Here is a 21,162-nt window from a genome sequence, read left to right on the forward strand (position 1 = left end):
AATCTATTTTTATCATCCAAAGGATGTACTTCTTGTATACCACAAATTTGATTACAAGTCATAAAAATCAACCCTTATTGTTTGCACTAGGTGGCTGACTTGAAAAAAAAAAAGGGTCAAACAAGATAGGCAAATAAGTGGGGATAATAAACAAATAAGTGAGGAGATGGGTATTACTTTTCGTAATATTTTTTAAATTTTATTAATCAATATATTTTTTTTGTTATCCTCTAAAGGGATGTCATCCTTATGTACCATAAATTTGATTACAAGTCAAAAAAAATCAATCCTTATTTCCTGCACTAGGTGGCTGGCTTGAAGAAAAATTAGGCCAAACCATATAGACAAGTAAGTTTGGCACATTGAACAAATATGTGAAAAGTTGATTATTACCTTGCGTTCAATTTTTTAAATTATATTAATCAATCTTTTTTTTTATCATCCAAAGGGATGTACTTCTTATGTACCACAAAGTTGATTACAAGTCACAAAAATCAACCCTTATTGTTTGTACTAGGTGGCTGGCTTGAAGAAAAAAAATAGGTCAAACTAGATAGGCAAATAAGTGTGACACATTGAACAAATATGTGAAAAGTTTTTTGTTACTTTGAGTTCAATTTTTTAAATTATACTAATCAATCTTTTTTTATCATCCAAGGTAATGCACGGATTATTTTGGAAAAGATAAAATTTTCATTCATAATTCTAACATAATAAACTATCATACCATATGATGGTGGATACAAACACAAAAACATAAAAACAGAAACTGAATTGACAATATGAAGCTGGGTTAAATATATTTTTAGTTCTTAAACATTCACTTGTTGTCATATCCTAAACTTTGATATAATTTAATCTCAAACTTTAAAAATAAACAAATATAATCTTGAATACACAACTCCATTATTTTTTTTACATACTAAATGACATTTCAGATTGGTGTTTGAACTATTTATATCATTTGACATATTTTATTTGAAATGTCAGCTTACAAAGTTATTTAACACAAAAAAAGTTAACATCGTTAGGTTAGAAGAATTATATTCATTATTTCTAAAGTTTACAAGTCAAAATATATCAAAGTTTAAGATATAGATAAATTTCAATTTCTCATAATTTATAAAACTACAAACTTATTTAACCATTTAATAATTAGATAGCATTTTTTTCATAGATTTATAAAAATATTATATTGTAAGATGAAAACTCAATTTAAATATGATATGTAGATTTTTTTTTTTAATTTTACGAAATATTATATATTTGAAACTTTAGTTTTAATATTTGTTAAAGTAAAATATTATCATAATAGAATATTTATATATAAAATGTATGAATAAAAATTATAAAATAAATTTTATTTTCAATCTGGTCACGATGAAATAATTATAAAATATTTTTCAATATTATTTGCTAGATTCTTAAACTTCACATTCACAAAATATCGTTCATCATCTGAAAGTTTACAATTCTCTTTTATTGTATCGGAAGCTCAAATATTACTAATCTTTTCACTTCTGATTATATTCTTTACGTGACTCATGCAAATGAGTAATATTAGAGACAGAGCTGGATTTAAGTGTATTATTATTATTATTATTATTATTATTATTATTATTATTATTATTATTATTATTATTATTATTATTATTATATAAGAGACGTATTATAACAGTTTCACAATGTTACACTGATATTATCGCACACTTCTAGAGAAATTGTACACGTGTCACCTACTCTGCTCTTCATCTACATTAATTCCTTTCCCTCTTTTCACGTTTCAAGTCTTTCCTTTTGGTACCTCACCTTTCCTATTTGTATTTGGTTGATAATTTATGAGAATAATTTATTTATTTAATAAATTAAAGATATTTTTAGAAAATAAAATTTTTTATTTAAAGAATTAATAAAATATAAAATTAAATAATTTTAGGAACATGTTCTAAATTATTAAAATAATAAAATTTAATTTTCATAAAAGAAAGAAAAAGAAATTCAAATTTTACTCTTTTTTATACACATGTATGATGAAAAGAATAAACTATTGAATATCATTTGAATATTTAATTTTGAGTAATATTTTTCAGTAAAGTTTAATTTTAAAATCTACATTTTAAAATAAATATTTTTAAAAGAGAAATTCAATTATTTGATTCAAATAAAAAATTAATATAAATATTTTCTTTATTTTATTTAAAACGTTTAACGCAATTATTTAAATGTTTTAAATATTTGTATTTTAATTTTTTAAAATTACTGAAATTTATCTTCCAAACATAATATAACATATTACTAATTGCGAAGGAGAATCGGTTGATTCTGACTGGAACTAATGAGGAAGAATGATTCTTAAATTTCGCTACGGGTGTAACTTGCATATTTTTGTTACCTAAAATAGTAATATTTTATTTCCAGACAAAATGCATATATTTAATCTATAAATCATTATACTACTTACTTTACATAAATCGTTGCACTGATTTTGAGGGGAAAAAGCTGATTTGATAAAGCAACTATTCAATTAAAAATTAATAAAATTGGTAAATGACCAAAAAACACTAATTCCCAGCTGGGAATCAACAAAGAACAATGTAAAATATTTGTTATTTTTTTTTAACTAGTTTCGACGCGTGTGCAGGTTTTTGTTTTTTCAGATAATTTATTTATTTATAATATTTTTAATTAATTATTATTGTGTTGTTAGGTTAGGTTAATAGTCTTCGGTTCCTCTATTATTGTTTGGTTTTTTAAAATTAAATAAAAAATATGTCAAAATCAATATGTCTTTTCGGTTATCAGAATAAAAAATTTTCAGTTTTATAGACGTTTCCTTTCTCAATTTCACAAAGTAAAATAATATTTTTACTACTAGATTTTAACAATTTTTTCTTATAATTTTATATATCATTTTTTATGTTATTTTTATTTTTTATTTTGTCATTTTTAATATTCTAAAACTATTTAAAAGATACTACTTCATGTTGTGAAAAAAAATGTCAAAATATCATTGTCCTTTTATAAATACATTTATTAATATCCATTTTGGATATATTACACAGTAATAGTCTTTGTATTTCTTGGTTTTGATAGTTGATGTGAGAGAAATTAAAGTTGGTGTATTTTGTGCAACCCAAAAAAATTCGATTGATGAGATACATGTAGTGTGTTTGTTGACAGGTAATATTTTTTGAAATGCATAACACATATGTGTTTTTTTCGAAAAGATAGTTTATTTGTTTGGATGCATGTATACTTGTGTTTGTTTATATATGTGTGACAGGAGTTAATGGATTTTGAAGATTATATATGTGATCTTATTGTAATTTATTCACCAATATCTATTTATATTGTTAAAATTTAAATCCAAATAAAATTATACGTGTAATTTAAATTTGTGTATATTTAAATATTAAAGATATATAAAATCATATTATACTTTCAATTCTTAATATTATAAAATTATGAATTATCTTTTTTACATCAATGTATAGGTTATGTATATGTATATGTATATTTATTATTACTATTATAGTGATATTTGTTTAATCAAAGTTCAATTATTAAACTTTGTAATTATATCATAATTTGTTTACTTGGTTTAACCAGTTATCGGTGTTTGTCTTTTGTTTGTTTTCATCAATAGAAACACAAGACGCAAAGTCTGAAAAACGAGATGTTAAATAAGAAAATAAAAGAAAAATTTTATATTAGAAACTTTCTTTTCATATTAGAGTGGAATTGCGAAGGTAATTAATTACGATGAAAGTTGATTGTGTTAAATAAATAATTAATTATTTTAGAAATATTTTATTATCATATATGTTTACATATAAAAAATAGAATAATTATATTATTGACATTTTATGACATTATGTATTAAATATAAAAGTATAATTTTTTTTCTAATACTTTTATAATAAAATAAATATTAAAATAACATACTAAAGTAATAAATAAATTTAAATTTTTAATTTATTAAGATTTGATAATAATATTTTATTTTAATCTAAAGTTTAGTTTAACTATCTTTTATATTTTAAAAATTATTTTTTTAAATATATATATATTGTTAAAAAAACTCATCTTTTCTACCAATTTTGTTTTAAATTTTTTTTATAGAAAATACTTATAAATTTTGTTATAAAAATAAATTAGCAAGAAATTACTGTCAGTTAAAATTATTATAAAAAATAGTATGAAAAAATCTTTTCTTACAAATTGTTTTAACAAATTTACAAGAAAATTTTCGTATAATATAAGAATTTATATATATATATATATATATATATATATATATATATATATATATATATATATATATATTTCATTAAAAACTTAATTACTTACGAATTATTTCCTTCTATTCAAACAATCTCATTTTTTACACTTTTTTTTTCTTAATCCAAACATCACATATTTACTGTTTTTTCCTTCCTTTTTTTTCTTTTTTTTTTCTCACCTTCTGACAAAGGTTTTTCTTTCCAAATATTTTATGATCTCTAATAACACCCACAATTCCAATATGACCAAATCCATGTTTACCTAATGCCCATCACATATCAAATTCCATTTTTCATATCAAATTCTATTTTTCATATAAAAGATGACATTGGAGCTCCGTCTCCGATACCACACACAAATTACAATTAACAAAATAGCATCTTTATGTATCAATTTATCTATTGTCATCTCCAATTCCAAATATGCACTAGTTAAGGCAGTTTTGTGCAAATATTCCTTTCCTCTAAATAATTAAAAGACTAAAAAGGATAACTTGTTTTACAATGTTGATTCAAACTCTTGATGTATTTACCATAAATATACTAATACATCAGAAAGACCTTTTTTTATGAGCAAATGTTTTTGTTGTTAGTATACTTTTTAGTGGAGAGAATTTTGAATTCACAATCTTTTCCATAATTTTTTTCAAATCCTTCAAAAACAATTTTACAGTGAGTAAGTCAAACTCACAACCTCTCTCAAATTTCCTTTCAAATATTTCAAATCAATTTTTTCAAATCAATTTTATAACTCTTGTAACTTCGTATTAGAAAGTTCCTTCTGGACAAAAAATTCATTGTTCTAGACAAATTTAACTAAACAAAGTAAATAAAATACGCAAAAGGAGATAAAAAAATAAAAGATGTAGCCATCAAAATAGAAAGAGCAGATAATCATCACATCAAATATAAAACTTAAATACAAAAATCAAAGGAATTTATAAAGAATTTCTCTCACCAAAACTAAACTTCACTAAAAGTATGTTTGGTTTGACGTCAATCTAACTCATAATTGGTTTCAATGAAAAGCAAATAATATTTACTTCTCCGTCTAGAAGGAGTCTAGAAGGAATCGATTCAGATTCCGTTTTTTTGAACACATTTCCAAACACACACTAAGCCAAACACACACTAACACTCACTAAGTAGGCTCAACTTTAAGCTAAGACTTAAAAACTAATTCACTAAGTAGGCTCGGCTTTAAATAGTTTCTAGCAATGAAGATTCGTACAAACAAATAAAATGCCCAATAAAAACACAACACAAGAAATTACAGAAAAAAATTTATAAATTTTAATTCTGCTCTTGACCCTTCATTCTCTAATCAAACTACCGAGATCTTGTTTTGCTTTTTGTTATTATTTAAACAATGCATCTCTTGAAACCGCATTGACACTGATTGCCAGCCTTTTTTCCCTCCGGCACCCCTTCGATTAAAGGGCCAGATTAAGATCAAAGGATTGTTAATTTTAAAACCTGAAATCTCCAGCATGCACAATTAACTGCTTCAGCATTGGTCATCACGTCGAATCTCTCCCCATATAGAGACATAATTAAATGAAATTATCAACACTTAAGAAAACCGACTGTAAATACTCGATTAAACTAGTAAAATGAATGAAGTCAACAGGAATGGAATCCATATATGGTAGGATATCCTTAGTTTCTGACATTCCCAGGAATGAGTATCTGAAATAAAAATAAATAAATAGACAAACAAAACAGTACACCAAATATGTCTACTCTGGTTTACTCAATAACTACAACATAAAGAAACTAATCATTTAGAAAAACGTCAAAAACATTGAAGTAGACATTTTTAAGAATCTTCAGTTGTCGATAAAGCTTATCAAGTTAACATAAATTCATCCAAAATATAAAATTAAACTAGATGAAAATTCCTAGGTTTCGGTCATTGGCTCTTCCGAGACATCACTTCCTCAATACAACAAAAAAACACTGCATTTACCTCTTTCTCTTCTTGTTTACAGCAGCAGCACCCTTATTGAATTTACCATAATCATTCGTGGTCTCAGCTGTATTCTGCTTTTTCAACCCCTTTTTGCCTCCAAAACCAAATCTAGAATTCTTACCATCTCTTTTCTTTTGTTTCTGTCCTTTACCAAAGGCTTTCTTTGCCTTACCTCCTGACCGATCCCATGGAGCCACTCCTGGCCTTTTCTTATTTGACCTCTCAAATACTTTTCCATCCTCAAAGTCAAAAGCCGTATCTGCATCATCGCCATTGTCAGCAAACCCACTCTGTTGCCTCTGCTTCCTCCATTTCTTAACAGATTCTATATCTTGCTTTTTCTGCTTAGCCCTTTCTTTTAGTTTCTGAGCCTGAATCTCTTTAGACAATCTCTTGGCCTCCCTCGCCTTTCTTCTCTCTTCAGCCTCTTCCATCTTTCGTTTCTCTGTTAATAGCCTACCTTTAACCTTTTCCATGTGGACATCTGTCTTTACCATTTCAGCATAATAGTCTGCAGGTCTCAGAAAAGGTAGACCCATTGACTGAAGTTTCTCAAAGGCCTGCCTAGTTCCCTCCAATGCCTGTGTGTAAAATGCAAGTTCTCGCGCCAAATCATCATTCACATCTACTTCTTGCTCTTGATCAACATCAATGGATAGTTTGTGTATCCATTCCACATTCTCGGGCCAACTGATATCTCCAAGTTTATCTAATAGAGCATCTCTGTTATACACTGCATTTTTTGATGGTTCAGCTAACTTCACATCTTCTTCCTGTTCTGATTCAGACGATGACATTTCTTCACTCGTATCTTCACTTTCATTCTCAATCATTGTATCTTCATTTTCCGACGTCATCGCCATTAAACCTATACAAGCATTTAAAAATGAAAAGAAAGTTTGCAGTACACCAACACACTGTAGTTAGCATTTATAATATAACCAAAACAGAACATCATTTAAGATTTTAGGGACAAAGCTTTCACAAACAATAGGTGGAAAGGAGGCAATAAACTCAATTTGGGCCAAATGAACCATATTTAGGATATAATGCTATAAGCAGATCCTTAACATAATCAACATAATTACATACATGATAACATAAATAACTCACATAACACTATATCAACAATAACAAAATCAAAATTTTCCTCTTTCAACTCAAATAACCTGACATAATTATATGTCTAATGACAAACAAATAATAACAGACAACAGACACATCGAGCCGAGAAAGGAAATTATATCTCAAATTCTTCCAGTACAGAAAATCTCAATGCTCAGTCAAATATAGGTAGCAAAAGAAGTTTTAACATTTAACATAGTATTGAAAGCAATCACCTAAATGCCATGTTGACTTAATCTTAATCTGCTTTCACCGGCCTCTCACAACACGACTACTAAAATACTTCGCAAATTTGTTTTACAGGAGAGATAGAAATATAAGAACTAAGAACTTGGTAACACAAAACAAATTTGTTTTACAGGAGAGATAGAAATATAAGAAGAACTAAGAACTTGGCAACACAAGACGCAAGAGGAAAAGAGAAACAATAGTCCCTAGCATGTAATGGCTCAATTCAGCTCAATTCATGAACAGTGCAGGGTGGGATGGATTAAATTTTAGTAAATAATCCAACGAAGTAAAGCCAAAGATTTTCAAAAATAAAATCTCAATCAAGAATTCAGAAAAAGACTCCATTAAAAAGCTGATCCTTAGAAAAGAAGAACTGATGAGCTTCCTTCAAACTCCAAAACTAAAATTCAGTAATCACAAGCCCTGACCCCTCAGAAGAGAAACAAGAACAATACTACTTTTGCCCCCCTCTCCCCCAAAGCCTGAACTTTACTAACCCAAAAACAATCAGAATAAAACAACTGTAACCTTAATCTTGCTTTTTCAACAGAAAACACGTGTAAGATTGTGCTTTTGATCATTTAACCAGAAAAAAATAAAATACACATAGTCTGGGGGAAAACCACTCTAACCTCGCCATTGTTTGGTAACAATCTGGAAAACAGGAATAAGTTGAAAATGAAAAAAGAACAAATCCAATCCAGCGCAGAACATCAAAAGAAGAAGTGAGGCTTATGAACCAAAAGCAGAATCAGAAAGTGAAAACAAACCTAGGGATGCTGTGGAGAGATTGGGACGGCGGAGGAACTGGCCGAAGGTGAAGTTGAGGGGTTTTAGTTCAGGGTTTAGGTTAAAGTTGTGAATCAATTTTTTTTTTTTTTTGTTCTTTTAAATACTGCGAGTCTGAAAAAAAAAACCGGGTCGGGTCAAACTTAACTGAACTCTCGGATCAGGCTTCATTCTTGTGGTATATGAATTCAGTTAACTGATTCTTCAAAATTTTAGATTTCAAATATTTTTAGTTCTGAAATATAACTATATTCAATTTTCTTTTTCTTCATTTTTTATTTATTTTTAACTCTTTCTATATAACCTTTTTTTAGCTTCTATAATATAAACCCTCTATTTTTAATTCTTATCAAATATTTAAAAATAATTTTGAAGAAACAAATCAGAAATCTTTCTTATGATAACAATAAGAAATAAAGAAATAAAAAACAATTATTTCATATAATAATTATTAAAATAAAATGAACTAATAAATTTATAAAAAATATTTGCGAACAAAAATTACAAAATAAATAATTTTATAATTATATCATACGATAATTTTTTATTGTATATAATTAATTAAGTTTAAAATAACAATCATCTAAAGATAAAATAGTAAGGATTTATTGTTCATTTGTGTACATTAAACAAACATAGATAACAAGGAGTATTTTTGTATCAGTATTATAGATTAATATAGTTACAAAATTAAATATTATAATAATTACTAAAATAAAAAATTATTATGAAACAAATTACAAACTAAATATTTTTGTTAATTTTATAATGTTATATTTATATAACATTTATTAATAGTTATTATTTATAATAAATAATGTTTATAAATAACGAAGTTAATAAATTAGTTATATTAATAAGAATGAGTATATTAAAATAACTAAATTTTGGAAAGAGGTCCTACATTTTATTTATTTTCCTCTTAATTTATATTTTTAAATGCATTTTGACAATATTTCCTATGTAACTAATATTTAAATATATTTCTAAAATCTAAATCTTGAGAATATTGTATTAATACATGTTCTTAAATAAAGTTTAAAAAGTGATATGCACATTTTCACATCTATTTTTCATATAATATATAAAAGTTAGATCATGCGGTTAATTCTTATAGATTCATCCAAATTTTTTTATCTTTTTGGAATGGAATAGTTATAGAATCTCCATGAATAGGATCAAACTTTATTATGTGGTATTTACATAAAACTCTTTTCTCTTTTTCATTTTTAAACAAGTTTCCGAGAATGCTTAATTGATTCATGATTTATGTTTTATTTTTTATTTTCTTTTCATTTGTTTCGAGAGATATATTCATGAATTCCGATTCTTTTTCGATTGAGATATATAAATTCATGGGTATATATATATATATATATATATATATATATATATATATATATATAAACATAATATTTTAATAGAGGAAAATTTATACTTTTAATTGGTTTATGTCTAGTAGAGGAGTTATCTAACTGTCTGTCACTATCCGTCGTCCTTAATCATTACCATTTATCTTGAAGTTTTGTATTCCGACACTTGGACCTAGTGCACCTTGATGAGCGTGACTCAATATCATGGTTGCACATCCAAATCTTAATCGACACACTATCATGTGTCGTCCAATTGTCGTGTTGTCAAAGTATTATAAGTTTATTTTCGCCCCTAGTTCTTTGTTCGGAGAGTATTTTGTGAGTCTTCTAGTGCTGAACACAATTTCTCCCTAGATTACCTTATGCTCTTTGTAGCATTACATGATGTTTTCTCGCTTCGACCTATTTCAACATGTCTTTAGGGACTATCTCATTTATCATAGTTCTACTTGTAAAAAAGGATGTTGTAACCATAAAGGAGGGTACCCTAATGAACATATTATAAAAAAAATTGGTCATAGGTAAGGAATTTATTACTCTTTACATGACATTCTTAACAAAGATAATTGATTGAAACGTTTTTTTTATCATATTTCTTGTAATGCTTTATTATTTTTTTTTTCTATTTCTTGTCCAAAAAATCTTCATGTTATTACTCGATTCAATGGATCCAAAGTTTTTTCTCTAGTAAAATCTTCATTTTTTTCTTCTTACACCTAAAGCATGTTGTTATTATCCTTAATTGTCCTTTTAACCTAGTTTATTCAAGTTGATTAACCAAACCAATGAATTGTTTCATAAACTTTGATGACAATTCTTTTTGTCATACAAATCATGGTACAACTCAATTAATGGGAGAAGGACACGAATCTAAAGGATTTTACTACCTTGGTATTATATTGTTGATGTCTGGTTTAAAATTCTTATCTATAAAGCTTTTGCATGATTGATAAATATTCAATTTACTTATTATAAACGTGGTATATTTTCAAAAACTCAAATCTATATAAACTTAAAAATACAAAAGGAGTGAATAAAGAAAATTATTTAAAGTTATTGAGTTAAATTAGTGTTTTAATGCAAACAAATATGAGGATAAGCTAACACAATAAAGTATCAAAAGCTAGAGTTAAACAATTAAACAAGTTCAAATTCTCACCCTCACAATTACAAATTGATCAAAATTTTGAATAAATATTTTAATAGCATATTACACATTAAATACGACTTATTTTGAAATAATTTTATTGAAAGAGTTTTTAAACAACGCATTTAAAATATGAAAAATTGATTTCTATTTAAATATACTCCTATGACATAAAATTTAAGATTATTTTAAATAAAACAATGAATTACTTAACAAAGATAACAAGTTGTTTTCAAAAAGTCGAAGTATAAATAAATAAAATTTAGTTGTGAATTTCATAAGAAATTTGTATTAAAAATTATAATAAAGTCTTACAAAGTAAAAATAGAAAGATACACCTGAAGTTAAATAAAACTTCATATTATAACATTTGTCTAGAAGAAAAAATAGCTCAAAAGTCTTAAAAGATGAACCTAAAATCTAATAATTTATTACAAAAGTAATAAGGTAAATTAATAATGTGAAAAATTACTCTTAGAGTAGTAAAAGAAATACAATAGAAAAATTGAATATTTGTATATAATTTAAAACAACTAATGTTTACCTATATTTAGAAACAAAATTTTCATAGTTAGAAAATTAGTAATTAATTTAAAACTTAAAATAAAAATCATTTAGTTTACGTGTGACTTCTAATTAATTCCAATTTTTTACAAGTATTTACTAACAAACTTATCCAAACTAACTAATTTCTTTTTTAGTAAGAAACAAATAGAAAAAGCCTCAACTAAATTTATGTATATATTATGCAAGAACTTAACACTTAACAAATTATTCTTTAATTCCAAGGTTAGAAGCCATGAGTTGGCATGCCTATACATTACAACATCAGCCTAAGAAATTGACAAAACCTAAGGAAGGGCATTGGTTGGTTCACAACGCATTATAATAAATCAAACTATAGCAATTTGAAAGGAATAAACTAAACTCACCTTTTAATGGTAAGTCTATTTACCTCCTTAATTCATTTTTTTCCCCGTATGAATGATTATTAAAAAAATAACCAAACTATTTCTGTTTTGTTTTTGGTAAATTTTACTTCTAATTTTTATTGTAATCGTTTTTACACTAAATGTACATACTGTGAACGATGATTACACCGATTATAACCATGATTTTAGAATATTTGACAGGACCTGAAAAAGATAATTGCTGGTTCATACCACACCGAAAGAAAAAATAATTTAGAATCCCTACTGCACGAAGTAAAAGGATCTCAATTGCAATCTTAATACAGGATGCTTTCATTTTTTTGAAGTTTCCAGTGTTTAACTGGACCTGACAGGATATTCCATTATTGTGTACGTTACTACCACGAAGCCCCTAAGAAATAAAAAAGAAGCATACCGTAATTTGTAGAAAAAATGCTAAATTCCACCTCGGCAAATAAAAATTAAAGATAGTGATTTCATAAAAAGTAAAATAAAATAGCAAACTCTACAACAGGTGGCATAAAAAAGCCAACTGAATGTTGAACTTGACAAATCTAACCAGGAGCAGGCTGCATTGATGAAGGTAAATGGACTGTCCTTCAACCAGACGCGTTCTTCCTCGCAGAATATACCCTGTAGGCTGCAAGCCCAACTACGACCACTGCAGCTCCAACTGCAGTATGATGAATGATGAAAAATCATTAAATATTGAAACAAATGGAGGATGCATATCCAAAGATGATTGCTTGCTTATCAAATCAAAGCTCAAAATAAAGTAGATTCTACTTCATTATTTATAAGCTTTCAATAGTACCAAAACAGAAATTGTCAAAACAAGCTGAAACCAGAATCACAAAAACACGAAAGGAGCTCCAAAGACAGGAGCTTGTCATGTATGGATTCAGCGACTCCTTCACTACCATTGATTTTGATGATTCATTGGCTAATTCATCCCTAAATTCCAAGCAAAATCTACCCGACAAGAAACCGCTAACGCAAGAAGCACAACGAGATGAAAAAATTATAGTAATGATAATGGAAAACTACGACGCTCACAGTGGCTACCATTTCATTCTGTTCAATGATAATAATTCATTGCCAAACTAATCCCAAAGTTCCAAGAAACATCCAACAAACAAGAGACACAAACAAAGTAATGGACCAACTCAGGTGAAGGACAGAAAAAATGGAAATAATAGTTCTTAAAAAGAAACAGTTAAGAGACAAGACAAGCTTACGGAATTATGAGAGAACATAGGGAACATTACAATGAACAACTACACAACCACCCGGACCAACAAAACCTAAGGCTAAAATCCTATTTTGGTCCTCTAATACTTATGCAAAATTCAATTAGATCCCTAATTTTTATTTCATTCAATTTAGTCTTTTAGTTTTTAAAAATATCTAATTAAGTCTTCTTCGTTAGATTGACATTACTCCACCTAGAAGATAAAATTAATGTGAATATTTAAGTTTTACTCCACCTAGAATATAAAATTAATGTGAATATTTAAGTTTTTTAGATTGAGTGATTTGATATATAAATTCTATCACAAATCTAACATCGATCTAACAGGAAGGACCTAATTGGATAATTTTAAAAATTAGAGATTAAATTAAACCAAATAAAAATTAGGGATCTAATTGAATTTTATATGAATAAAAGGACCAAAATAAGATTTTAACCAACCTAAAATGATAAAAATATATTTATATTTATAGGAAGCTACGTGCGCTGCAACGCTCACAAAAAAACCTATAATAAAAAGCATTATACTCTTCATTCATTGATTGATATTGGTACCGAGGAGTGCATTCATTACCTAAAATATGTCCAGAAGTTAATAATGACCTTAAGTGTCTTAATCTAATTTTAGGACATTAAACTAAAAACCAAATAATATTCTAATTATATCCAATAAAATTCTTTCTTGTGGGCCACCATATAGCTTTTCTTTTAGTTAGGAAACAAGATTGAAGTTCAAACAACCTTAAAACATACTGTACGGAATAAATCTAGTCAACCTAAAGCTGACATACCTGAAACAGCCATTAGAGATCGATTAATAAGCCTGTGGTACTGCTTGCGGCTTCTTCCAGCTTCAGTTTCAGGAATGCTTAAATGAGGATGCTCAGCAGCGGTTACAATCTTACGGAACAGACCATTAAAATCGCCTAACTTGACACTGATTGGTATAGGAGCCTCTACTCCCATATCTTGACTAACCTACAAAACACATTGACATGTCAAAAGTGCCATTGCAGTTGATAAATCTATTGCTTTAAAATTTCTCAGCATGAAGCACACTTGTCACAATTACACATGCTAAGATAAAAAGAATACAATATTGACTAGATAATATGTTCAAACACTCGTGACTATGCTTATCCATCCATTACTTATAAAATTGTTGCCCATAAATAGAAAAGTTGTGCACTTGAATTATTGATGATCAAAGGATACGTATACAAAAGCCTATGTGGCATTTATGTTGCTTTTCAGAGGTTTATTGAAATCATAATTTCACAACATCTCATATTCCCTTCAAAAGTTTCTTGTCTAATAATTATGTATTGTAATATGCACACAATAATGCAAACGAACAAGTCAATAAAAATACCCTAGTTGACTCCTGGATAGCCATTGGAAATGAATCCAGATCATCTTTAGCTGCAACTATCAGGCAGGGCACCTCAAAGCCGGTATCTTCTCCATGACTAGCAATTTCAACCAGGAGTTCAGATGACGTTCTCCAGGAGGATTCATCAGACCTGAAATGAATATCTAGTCAGCTATATATACATTTTTGCAAGCATGAACTGAGTTGTCCACACCACCTGATCACAAAATGATAGTTAATTTAAAATACAGTTGACGAGTTGCCATTTTAAAAAGTGGTATTTATTTCAATACATAACATGCAATCTTGAGCATCTTACTTCTAAGTTGTTTAAAACTTATGCTTGAAAATCGCAAATGTTAATCTATAATGGGTCACCCAGAAATTACTTCCTTTTCAGCATACAATCTCTTTCACAAAGCTCATCCAAATGCACAGCAGATTTATTAGAAGCGCTTACGAATTATGATGCTGAAATAGTATATAAGCTAAAAATATTCAAACATACTACACAATCAATTAAAACATCCATTCACAGAAACGTGTAATGCCTGCGAATCTTTATGAGGCCTCTTCTAAATTAGTTATTTAACAGTGAAATTGATCCTCCACCGATGCATATACTAAAAGAGAACAGGAAATAGATATGTGGATCCATGAAACTTCACAAAAGTGACCTAAATATTTTTCATACTAGTTATGTAGCAAAGTTAATCCATGAATTTGATCATACAATGATCTCTGATATTAGAGTCACCTGTCATGAACAAAAACTGCAATGTCACATGATGCCAAAGACTCCTTATTGGACAGGAGCTTCCTAACTCCATCTTCAGGTATCTCTCTCAGCACAAGATATTTTTTGTTTTCCTGCAAAAGATACAATTTGCCAAGAGACGAAACAAAAGTTAAGACTTATAAAATGAATAAAATAGAAGCAGGGGCAGGTACTGAAACAGGTGAGCAAGACAAACTTTCCGCTCTGTAAGTAGTAGCTATTGAAAAATGTCAACCAGGTATCACTTACCATAGAAACATCAACTACATTTACACCATAACGATCTTCATTGGTTGGATTGTAACCTTCGGAATATGGCCTACATTATTGATTCAACAACAAGGTATAAGGTGTTGGAAATTATAATATCAATAAGCTTAAAGGTAATACAGAAAAGGAAAAACCTTCCAATAAAAGAATTCAATAATGCAGATTTCCCAGCCTTCCTAGGCCCAAAAACAAAGCACTGCAAAACGTTTCTGTCTGAATGTTGCTTCTTCCGATCCAAACGCCTCCTCCTAGTCACACGGATAGTAGATGATGGATCACCAGGATAACCAATGTAAATCAGATTCTCCATACTAAGAGTTGGGTTTAGAAGTGTCATAAGTGCCCACTGTCCAGAAAAAGTTAATTTTTGTTAAAACAAACAACAATCAATGTCAATAATAAAATGCTATCAGCAACTGTAAGACACACACACACCAAATATATAGTCATAGAATACATGTTTAAATGATATAAATTAAGGGAAGATGTAACAATAATGGAGCAAGTAAAACTATGCAACCTTGATTCTCGATGCATACAAGTTCAATGTCAGAACAAACAAACAACAATCAATGTCAATGCAAATAAAATGCTATCAGCAATTGTAAGACACCCCCCAAATATGCATAGAATACATGTTTAAATTATATAAATTAAGGGAACATGTAACAATAATGGAGCAAGTAAAACTATGCAACCTTGATTCTCGATGCATACAAATTCATGAGTGATAAAACTCCCAAGAGCAGCCAACAATTTTTTAAAACTAACATTCAACAATATGCAAGGTAGACAGATAAAGATAAAAACACTGGCTCACCTCTGACAAAAATGCATCCAGTGATAGTCCTCCAAAGGCATTTTTTTCTGCAGCATCTTCATATGGAATTCCAGTCCAAGGACTGCAATTCGAAACAATAAAATATCATATAGCACTGGAAGACTTAAAGTCCAATTTCTCTCAAGACTCCTGACCTGGTTTAACTGACTACACAAGTTGTTTTGAACAGCATTTTTATCAATGTCAAGTTATATAACCTGATTGTTGAGTGTTATAAGGTAAGATAACAGGTTCAAGATCAAATTCACAGGAAGAACATTTAAAGGAGAAAATTTAAATCAAACTCAAACCATTGAGATAACAGAAATAGACAGTGAATCAGGTAGACTCCAAAGAGGGTTCATGGTTGAGAAGATTAGAAATTGAAAACAAAATCATACTATGAACAATTCAGAAGTCTTCAAAAGTTCTGAACTAAATCAAGAAAATTTAGATAAAACTCCAACCATTACGACAACAGAAATATATATATATATATATATATATATATATATATATATATATCTCAAAATAAAATAAATAAATATATTTAGAAACAACATAATAACAACCTAAAACTTATAGCATTTATATAAGTCTTGTAATCTAATGATAGTCATCACGTATAATCTTTAACATAATTCATAAAAACACTAATATCTCACTTCTGTCATTTTCTTTGACAGTTGCATAACGTTTACGTTGAAACACTTTAATTTGCCCAAATAGGTTAACTTATCTTTTGATCAACTCTGGGAAGGCTAAAAAGCTGTCTGTATCTACTCATTGTATCTCTAATAACGTAAGAACTCATACACACAAACAAATAAGCTGAGAGATAATTTTCTCTAAAACATCATTGCTCGTGTTTTCATTCCCAAATTAGTATCAAGGAGGGTATATCACATTCAGTTTGTCACTGTCCGTTGAGAAAACTGCCACTTGCCACTGCATATGATAATTTCCTTTCCCAAACTTTACAATTTAATCCAGAGAAATATATTAACTATTTATTAGGTAGCTCTCCTTGCTTGCTTTTCTGTTTGTATCTTGATACAACATTACTCTAAAGTGTGGGCTGACAAGGCAAACTGTAGTTTGTGTACCAGTCAACTTCTAAGGAAAAGCCCCGCCTGGTAGGTGGGGGTTGAACATAGCTCAGGTGGACAAGGGAGACTCAATATTAAAATCTTATAAGTATCTATCTTGTAACCTTTACTCTTCGTTGATAGAAAGGATATGCTGATCTAATTTTCTTATATCTGAGATAATTTGAAAATATTTCAAAGATCTCCTACAACATTGATTCAACTAAAATGCTATGTTTCAGAAATTTTGTTCCTTGATCATATTGTATACATGTATCCTAGGGTTCAGACTATTATAAATAGTAAATATACCATTCTAATTCAAAAACCTAAGAAGACTCCCAGCTTCTCAGTACTTAAGGTTGCAAGAAGCATAATACAGTTCCAGGTTGCTAAATTTACCTAGAGATACAATTTAACCCCACTTGTGATCAGTTCTGCATCTTAAGTAAGATGATTAATTCCACATCACAGTGCCCCATTACAAATTCAAGAAGAAACTAATGCAAAATAATCTATAATAGAACGGTAGATAATATGACAAAAAGCTGTCTACCTTTCAGGGGCAGTAGAAAACAATTCTTCAAGTTCACGAGGTCGTAACATCCCATCCTGGGGTAACAAAAAATATTGTCAAAATAAAAATAGAATTAGGAAAGTTACTACTTGAAACCTACATCATAATAGAATCATCTGAAAATAATTGAAAAGAATTAACATACCCTATCACCATCAAATGCATCAAAAATTGCCTTTAAAAATTCAATCGCTTCATTTGTCAGCTCTACACTCTGCAGACATTAAAATCAATCTTAATCAAAACAGGATAAAAAATACCCAGTCATCCACAAATTGATTTCAGACAGGTAGAACAAATAAACCAGGGTCACAATTCATCTCCAAAGAAATACCTGATCAGGGGCACGTTTTACAGGTGGAATTAGATCATCAGCAAGTTTGATATCATCATTATATCCAAACTTCCTTAGCACAGTCCATGTTGTCTCCAGACGCCCTTTTTCTATGAAAAGGGCATGAAGAAATAGGAATCCAGTCAAAGTAAGCCCACGATCATTCACCCCTTCAGACATTTTTTCTTGTACAACCTTCTTTACACCCACAATTTCAGATGGTTGCAAAGGGGCGTTGAAACATTTAACCTGTTGAATGTTTTGTTAGTTTTTTGATAATTCAAATATATAAACTATCTTGTCATAACATAACGGAAAAATGCTAACCAAACTATAAGGTGCAAACTATAATACTTGATAATAAATGACTCAATTTGTGTGCTTAATATTGCCATCTTAAAAGGGGAATCCAACCTGAAAATCATTCAGCTCAGCATCACTAAGGGCACCATCTCTGTCATGGTCACAGAGGATAAAAATACGCTTCAAGGCTCGCACACATCTAGGCTTTAGAGTTTGCGACTCTTGATCAAATAATGGAGCTGTTGGATGAAGAACAGCCTTTTGTGCATAGTAGAAAACTTCGGGGACCTTCAATAAGGAAATTTAATAGGCAATGTATGAAACGAAATCCAAATACAATTGATGATCAGCACCTTAATAGTATGATGTCAAACCACAAACCAATGGTTGGTATAAAAGATAGATACCTGAATATGCCTACATGCTGAACACTCAATACAAGTTTCAATCTCTCGAAACTGTTGCATTATGGGCGACATCACCTGTTCTAAGCTCACCTGCTGATTTTCATCCCTTAAATCAAGCTTACAACCAACTACTATAACTGGAACTTTCACCTGTTCATTAAATTCAAATATCAACATTCATGCATATATACACCAAAACTGAAAAGACATAATTATTATTAAGCTGTGAAATGGATAGATGTATGCAAGCATGTACAAGTTATGTTCTTTTCACACGAGAAAAGAACATATCTGGTTTTAACAATTTGCAATACTCTAGTTGGGTCATTCCCCATCCGTTCTTTATGAATATTTACTTCTCGCCCCCCTTTTTCCTCTAAACTTCTAAGAAGATAAAAAAAAATAAAAAGATCAGAACCTCTAATTTGCGAAGATGTGGAAGCCAAAATGCACTCAGATTTTCAAGTGTCTCAGGTCGATCACATGCATATGTAAGGACTACTGTGTCAGCTCGCTGCAATTCTTCAGCAACTTTATCACTATCCTCAGCACTGAAATAACAACAACAATACTAAAAACAAATAATAGAATAAACCAATGAAGACATTCAGACTTAGGGTCGACATCTACTCAACAGTAAATGAATTGTGCATGTTTTGCTGGAAACTATGAAAAATAATTGTTCTTTTATCTCGCTGGCCAATGTAAAAAAGGATATTAATATTTTGAAATAAACTGAACCCAAGACAAATCTATAAGCATAAGAGTGCATTTATTTGGATCATTACAATATAGCTCTTCGGTTTCAAGGAAGAAAATACAACAAAATACTACCAAAAGGTTTAAAAAATTTAAGAAAAAAAAATCCAATTAGAACAATATCAAGAAAACCTAGCGCCGCTAATCAAAGCGTTCCACTTCAACCAGCTGTTATAAGGCCTATGAATCTTAAATTAAAAAGGAGAAAACATCACTTCAATAATCTCTATATGATTTTCGGCTCTTAACTAGAGAAAGAATCAAACGAATCACACATAGGCTATCCCAATCCAAAACCGCGTCATCAGTTTACTTAAGAGAAAATCTGAGAAACAAAAAAGAGAACGTACCGGGAGGAGGTGTCGATGATGGTGATAGGTACTCGATCCGGATAGAGATCTTCCGGCAAACGTGTGGGAGGCAAAACCGGCGGCACATTGACTGGAAAGTTATCCGCCGCCGCGGTGATGATGAGGCTAGATTTTCCGGTGCCTTGGTCTCCAGCGACGACAATACGAACTCCGGTGCGGCTGTGAGGATTGACGGTTCCAGAAGAGGGTTTTGCCATGGGTGATGTGAGGAGCAAGAGTCTAAAATGGAGAAGGGAAAGAGTGAGAGATTGGCGTTGGAGTGAAAATAAAAACCCTAAAGAAGGAAAGTATGGTGGTGTACCCTAGAGTAGACGGTGCTTGTAGGTGGCCACTTCTTCAGCGGTTAATATTTGTAGCACCTTTACTTTTCTTGCACCTCAGACTACTGTACCACACTACCAACAGAATTGGCCTTTTCCATAAACGACTGTCGTCTAATAACTTTGTAGTCCTTCTACGCTAACTCTAACGGCCCTCTTCTCTCAACCCAGCTTCTAAATATACTATTTTCTATAACTATTTATGGAATAATTTTTTAATTAAATTTTTTTTATTTTATTTTTTTACTTGTTTTCTACTCCAAATCAATCACATAATCTTTATACTCAAAATAATCACCCAAAACAACTTACTATAAAGTGAATGTAAATATTTCCCAATATTAAATCTTTTTATTTTTCCACACAATCCTTGCAACAAAAAATTCTTATTATTTTGATAAAAAAATAAATTGGTAAGAACACAACTTTTCTGGTGGGTAAAACCTTCTAACCATAGAGTATCCAATATAATCATTCCATTTTGAAGTTAACATGATATTTCGCAATATCTTTCAAAATATTTTTGTTACGTAAATTATAAATCATATGATTTATTGTATAATATATATATAATATATATATATATATATATATATATATATATATATATATTTTGCACTTATTTGCCCAACAAACATGCTATAAAACATAATCCAACT

The 21,162-nt window shown here is 29.3% G+C and overlaps 2 protein-coding genes across 4 annotated transcripts; both read right to left on the minus strand.

Annotated features, from left to right (window-relative positions):
- Positions 1-5,897: 5,897 nt before the first annotated feature.
- LOC114192715 (rRNA processing protein-like protein) lies at positions 5,898-8,471 on the minus strand. 2 transcript variants are annotated; one of them, XM_085675503.1, is made up of 3 exons: positions 8,382-8,465; positions 8,244-8,265; positions 5,898-7,123 (listed from the first exon to the last, which is right to left on the minus strand). In XM_085675503.1, exon 3 carries the CDS (start codon positions 7,116-7,118, stop codon positions 6,249-6,251), a length of 870 nt encoding a protein of 289 aa, XP_085531629.1. In that variant the 5' UTR covers positions 7,119-7,123; positions 8,244-8,265; positions 8,382-8,465; the 3' UTR covers positions 5,898-6,248. The 2 variants fall into 2 exon arrangements, with proteins under 2 accessions (XP_085531629.1, XP_027938308.1); XM_028082507.2 differs by lacking the exon at positions 8,244-8,265 and having other exon boundaries at positions 8,382-8,471.
- Positions 8,472-12,140: 3,669 nt separating this feature from the next.
- MIRO1 (MIRO-related GTP-ase 1) lies at positions 12,141-20,647 on the minus strand. 2 transcript variants are annotated; one of them, XM_028080820.2, is made up of 15 exons: positions 20,485-20,647; positions 20,163-20,402; positions 19,472-19,604; positions 19,054-19,203; positions 18,758-18,934; positions 18,344-18,592; positions 18,155-18,223; positions 17,989-18,044; positions 16,345-16,426; positions 15,659-15,870; positions 15,504-15,573; positions 15,234-15,346; positions 14,477-14,627; positions 13,896-14,082; positions 12,141-12,525 (listed from the first exon to the last, which is right to left on the minus strand). In XM_028080820.2, exons 2-15 carry the CDS (start codon positions 20,378-20,380, stop codon positions 12,452-12,454), a joined length of 1,941 nt encoding a protein of 646 aa, XP_027936621.1. In that variant the 5' UTR covers positions 20,381-20,402; positions 20,485-20,647; the 3' UTR covers positions 12,141-12,451. The 2 variants fall into 2 exon arrangements, with proteins under 2 accessions (XP_027936621.1, XP_027936620.1); XM_028080819.2 differs by having other exon boundaries at positions 20,163-20,625.
- Positions 20,648-21,162: the final 515 nt, after the last annotated feature.

This window comes from Vigna unguiculata, chromosome 7 (assembly GCF_037176805.1).
Source record: "Vigna unguiculata cultivar grain cowpea cultivar isolate G323 ecotype 2 chromosome 7, ASM3717680v1, whole genome shotgun sequence".
Lineage (NCBI taxonomy): Eukaryota > Viridiplantae > Streptophyta > Magnoliopsida > Fabales > Fabaceae > Vigna > Vigna unguiculata.

What these genes read in the sequence shown, in the direction of transcription:
- MIRO1 (XM_028080820.2), bottom strand. Translation starts at nt 20,380, where the DNA reads ATGGCAAAACCCTCTTCTGGAACCGTCAATCCTCACAGCCGCACCGGA. An exon ending in CAGCATGTAGGCATATTCAG is followed by an intron (nt 18,935 to 19,053) that starts GTATCTATCTTT and finishes TCCTTATTGAAG; the next exon opens with GTCCCCGAAGTTTTCTACTA. An exon ending in CTATCCAGGAGTCAACTAGG is followed by an intron (nt 14,083 to 14,476) that starts GTATTTTTATTG and finishes TGTGTTTTGTAG; the next exon opens with GTTAGTCAAGATATGGGAGT.
- LOC114192715 (XM_028082507.2), bottom strand. Translation starts at nt 7,118, where the DNA reads ATGGCGATGACGTCGGAAAATGAAGATACAATGATTGAGAATGAAAGT.